The following is a 4,971-nucleotide window of genomic DNA, read 5'->3' as shown; positions in this document are numbered from 1 at the left end:
AGTAATCAGTGGTCCAAAAAAGGTGTAATTCTTGTAAAGTTATATCAGGTGTAACTTGAACCTATCTCATATCAATGCAACCCAAAAAAGTATTTCCTCCATATTTGGAGTTGATGTACACTAGAAAATTGATTGTTGATTAGAAGCCCAAATGTAATTAAATTATAGGTATCTTCTCAATGGTTATCAAAAAAAAAAAAAAAAAAAAGTGTCTTCACAGTTCACAAACGTACAGCCTTTATGCAAATCTCTGCCTTCTTCGTCTTTATCATGTTCTCTTCTTCTTCTTCCTTTTTTTATTTATTCATAATTGTTTTGTTCCGTGTGTTACTGAGTTCGTAATAGACATTTAACATATAGGTAAAATATATATATATATATATATATATATATATGAACTACCATTTGAAAATAAACTTGTTCTTCTCAATCGATCAAATAAAAAATGAACTACTATTTTCAAGAACTTAGCTGAAGTTACTTGACCATTCTATTCCTCACTAATTATCTATCTTAGATATTTTTCTTGTATATATATATATATATATATATATATATATTTTTTTTTTTTTCAAGTATATAAATGCAAGTTGTTAAAAATGGCAGTGTGCCCTTTAATCAAGCAAAAAACAATAAATAAGGAGAGAGATGAAATGCTAGTATTAATTATGAATGAGATGGAAAGTAATAACATTCAATGATATTTTTTTAGCCATTAGATCATTTACAAATCTATGGTATAAAAAAGGTATAATTTTATAAGAGTTACACTAAGTGTAACTTGAACCCATCTCATGCATGGTACCTTAATTACTTACAACTTTATTTACCGACTCAATTCATGGGCTCCTCCCTAATCTCCATTTAATACCCTGTGCAGGACTAAACACATTTTTGTGGAGAGATTTAAAGTGCTAGTAGGCTCGTGGGCCATTTGCAAGCCCATATAATTCATTTTCAATTGGACACCGTACCCCAGAATGATAAAAGAGAGTTTTAGTCCATGGATATAAAACGTTTTTAAAAATTTGACAGGTAAGGAAGGTGAAAGGACCTATTAGATGTCCATGTTAGAAACTTTAGAAAATATTAACCAATTAAGTTATAAGACTTGTGGTCTATAGTTCTAAAGCCTGTCATTCAAATTTTAAAGAAACAATTTCAAAGACTACATAGTGCAACTATATTTGGTTCCTTGATTTTCATACAAATTTCCAAATAATAATCCCTTTCTTTTTCTAGGTTAGAAAAGGGTTGACACTGGACCGAACTGGCCATTTGAATTTATAATGAGTACCAGCAATTGCAGTTAGCCTGAGACGAACTAAACAAAATAAAATAAAATGTTGTTTTCTTTGACAAAGCGGTTGTTGGTTCAATAACAATGAAGACATTACCAAATAGAACTTGATTGAGATGGTGATACCAAAAAAAGAGGGGCATAGGGTGTTAGTTAAAGCTGTAATAAAGAAGCAAAACCATAGTTCTAAAATAATAATAATAATTGTTGTACATATATTTATATATATCAACCATACTTTCATTATTACTTGTAAAAAAGCACATCTTAGTCCACCTTCATGACAATGAAAATGAAACCTCCATGTAAGATAACTACCACCACCACCACCACCTCAAAATACTTCCATGCCACGCCAACAATATTCCTTCCCACCAAACTCTAACCGAAACTCATATATATATATATATATATATATATTTCTCTCTAACTTAAGCCTCACTCACATGACCCATTCTTTGAGATTTGAGTCTCTCTCTCTCTCTCTCTCTCTCTCTACTAATTTTCAGTTGGGGCTTCTGTTCTGTAACGGTTTGGCTCTGGTCTCAGTGGAGGGAGGGAACCCCATTCTACTGAGAGATAATCAGGTGTATGTCGCACCAGCTTCCCCTTCTTTCCTAAACCAATAAGTTAATTCCACGTGTTCGATAAATTAAAATTAGGAAAAATAAATAATGACCTAATTTATTCTAATTATACAATTTCCCTGCTCTTGCTCTTGCTTTTGCAGCCTCACCATTCCCGCCCAACTAGTCCTTATAAATTCCTTTTTTCTTGATTTCCTTTGCTTCTCTCCCAGTCTCAGTCTCACGCTTAATTTATTTCTTCTGTTCTGAGGTTCATCAGGTCGGTTTCTATTCTCTAATCTTTTGAGAATTCCATTTCTGATATCGATTCTGGATTGTTCATTTGCTCTTTATTTTCTGTTTATTTAATTTTAATTACTTTCACACTCAAATTTCTCATCATTATATTTTCTTAATTTAATTTGAACCTGTTTCATTCGTTCTAGAAGATTCTGTAACTTAGAACTTGTTTCTAAGATTTTCTTTTTCCTGTTTGTTTCTCGGGAAAATTTCAGACACAAATGGAGAACGACGCGTCTCCTCCATCAACCACCACCGCGGCATCAACTCCACCGCGTGAAGAAACTGTCAAAACTACTCTTCACCTCGAAAACCAAAACTTCGGCACCGACTTCGCTTCCCTCTACCACTCCATTTTCCCGCCAAAATCACCATTGCCGACCACCACCTCGATCTCCCTCATGAGCAGCCCTTCCACGTGTTCCTCCTCCATCGACGACGCCGTTTCGTCCACTCAGAACCGCCTCAACCAAGCTCGATTGATCCTCCAGTACCAAGAACTCAACGACCACTACGATCTCTGCCGAGCTCGCCTCATCGATCTTCTCTCTGAGGCCGAGTCTCTCCGCCACGAGAACGCCGAGCTCCGCCTCGCTAACGCCGAGCTTCTCAAGCTTCTCTCATCCCAAGCCTCATTCCACAATCTCCTCCTCTCTTCTTCGTATCCAAACCGCTCTTTCCTCGAAGACCTTCGCCGCCTCTCCACCGAAGACGAAGAACACTCCGATAACCGTACCAACCTGTTCGATAACCGGTTCTCGCTCCCCAAGAGCATCTCGGTCCGGTCCACTGGTTTCACCAAGGCGAACCTCCCTCCTCCTCCACCTCCTGTTGCTAATACTGGTCCGACTCTGAGTCGCTCCTCGACTCGGTCACGTGCCCCGCCGAGTCAACTCGGCTCTGCATCGGTGAGTTCTTCCTCATTCTTCAAAAGTTGTTAATTTGTAACTGCTAGAGCTCCTTTTGTCCTTTTTTCCATTATCAAAAGTTAATTTGAAATGGTAGAATTTATTTTGTCCTCTTACTTATATTTTTTAATTTGTCAAATTAGATTCATACCTTATGTCAATTTTAATTTGTTTTTTTTTTTTTTTTTTTCTAAATTTTTTCAACAAAAAATTACTTTTCATTTATCACGTGGAGGTTTGGTTACAGACTAAATTGACATCTAAAATATGGCCTCTCCAAAATCATTTTTGAGATCGAGACCATTTTTTTCCTTTATATTTTTAATATTAATCAGCAATTTTATCCATTAAATTGAATTAATTAGTTTTAAAAATTGAGTGCTAAAATTGATCTAATTATTGATAGTCCATAACAAAATTGATATAATTAGGTATAAAAACGAAAAATTGAAACTATACACCAATGTAGTTTGTTACAATTTTTTAATATATATAGGATTAATTAATGTAAGATTATTATTTTTTTGGGTTGAACTTATGGTACACATATAGTTTTATACATATCTTTAAAAAACAATTCGATCTGATGATTTATAGTTGGACTTGAAGTCACAAATACAGTTTTCTTTTTCTTAATTTACATGATTAAATTGTAGCACTATTATTATTTATTGATGAAATTAAATTGGAATTTGGACAAAACTTCGATTCCGAGAGTGTTATAGTTTAGTATAGTATTGTGTTTAATTATATTTGTTGCAGCAGCAGCAGCAGCAGCAAAGGGTGTACATGGCAGGGAAGGGAGAGGAGGATAAAGAGGCAGTGGAGTTGGAGGTATACAATCAAGGGATGATGAAGACAGAGCTGTGCAACAAGTGGCAAGAGACCGGCACGTGTCCATACGGTGACCACTGCCAGTTCGCTCACGGCATCACTGAGCTACGTCCTGTCATCAGGCACCCACGCTACAAGACCGAGCTTTGCAGGATGGTCCTTGCCGGCGACACCTGTCCCTACGGCCACAGGTGCCACTTCCGCCACACTCTCACCGACCAAGAGAGGTCCTTCTTGCTCGCCCCACCTCCACGTTGATAGATACTATAACATTTTCCAACTATATACTACTACCTACTCATATAACACATCATCATCATAATGATGCTTGAACCTGCACTACGCTGTTTTGGGATTGTACATATTTTTCATCTTTTCATATTGTAGTAGTAAATAAAAGGACAAAATAAGACCACAATTGAAAAAATGAGAAAAAAAAAAAAGGGAATAAAAGACACTATTGAAGAAGAAGAAGAAGAATATGTATATTAGTTAGTTAGTGTTAGCTTGTATGATGGGAATGTTGGTACCGTGGTTTTATTGTTGAAGAAGAAAAAAAAAAAAAAAAGGTTTTGTGTACAGCTGCTGGTAGAAATCAAATTGAATCTTGGGATGGTGCAATGTGCATATATGCATGTATTATTTTATATGCATATGGTTGCGGTTACATCAACCTATCTAACCAAACATCCAAATTCTGAGAGTTTGTAATGATGATTTTTGTCAAAGTGGTTGTAGTAGTAGCAGTAGTACGCAACTTTCAATTCAAGTTAGTTACAGCAATTACAATTCATCTCTTTCTCTCTATGTTTTGGATATGGATGTGTGTCTGTGTAGACAACACAAGGACTGTTTTGTTGCTCGTCGTTACATCCTGTGATTGGTAGTTGAACCTTTGGCTTCAAATGTCATTTTCTTTTTCCACATGAATTGTTGAAATCCGACTATGTAGTACCAAATGGATATGATTTGAAAATGATTGATATGCATGCATGATGTTTTATCTGTTTGCCGCTCTCTGTTTGATAATGCTTCTTTGCCCTCCCATTAAATTTATACTTAC

General features: G+C 35.7%; 1 protein-coding gene across 6 annotated transcripts; it reads left to right on the top strand.

The window, feature by feature from the left end:
- Window positions 1–1,750: 1,750 nt before the first annotated feature.
- LOC115975761 (zinc finger CCCH domain-containing protein 14) lies at window positions 1,751–4,476 on the top strand. 6 transcript variants are annotated; one of them, XM_031096722.1, is made up of 2 exons: window positions 1,751–3,074; window positions 3,852–4,476. In XM_031096722.1, exons 1-2 carry the CDS (start codon window positions 2,388–2,390, stop codon window positions 4,164–4,166), a joined length of 1,002 nt encoding a protein of 333 aa, XP_030952582.1. In that variant the 5' UTR covers window positions 1,751–2,387; the 3' UTR covers window positions 4,167–4,476. The 6 variants fall into 6 exon arrangements, with proteins under 6 accessions (XP_030952582.1, XP_030952581.1, XP_030952580.1 ...); XM_031096721.1 differs by having other exon boundaries at window positions 3,849–4,476; XM_031096720.1 differs by having other exon boundaries at window positions 3,846–4,476.
- The last annotated feature ends 495 nt before the right edge of the window (window positions 4,477–4,971 follow it).

Source organism: Quercus lobata, chromosome 2 (assembly GCF_001633185.2).
Source record: "Quercus lobata isolate SW786 chromosome 2, ValleyOak3.0 Primary Assembly, whole genome shotgun sequence".
In the NCBI taxonomy this organism is placed as follows: domain Eukaryota; kingdom Viridiplantae; phylum Streptophyta; class Magnoliopsida; order Fagales; family Fagaceae; genus Quercus; species Quercus lobata.
The sequence above is the reverse complement of the archived record's forward strand: the minus strand, read 5'-3'. Positions and strand labels throughout refer to the sequence as shown.

Excerpts from the sequence above, each read along its gene's own strand:
- LOC115975761 (XM_031096717.1), top strand. The coding sequence starts at position 2,388 with ATGGAGAACGACGCGTCTCCTCCATCAACCACCACCGCGGCATCAACT. Across the intron at positions 3,075-3,836 it reads GTCAACTCGGCTCTGCATCG|CAGCAGCAGCAGCAGCAAAG; the intron begins GTGAGTTCTTCC and ends TATTTGTTGCAG.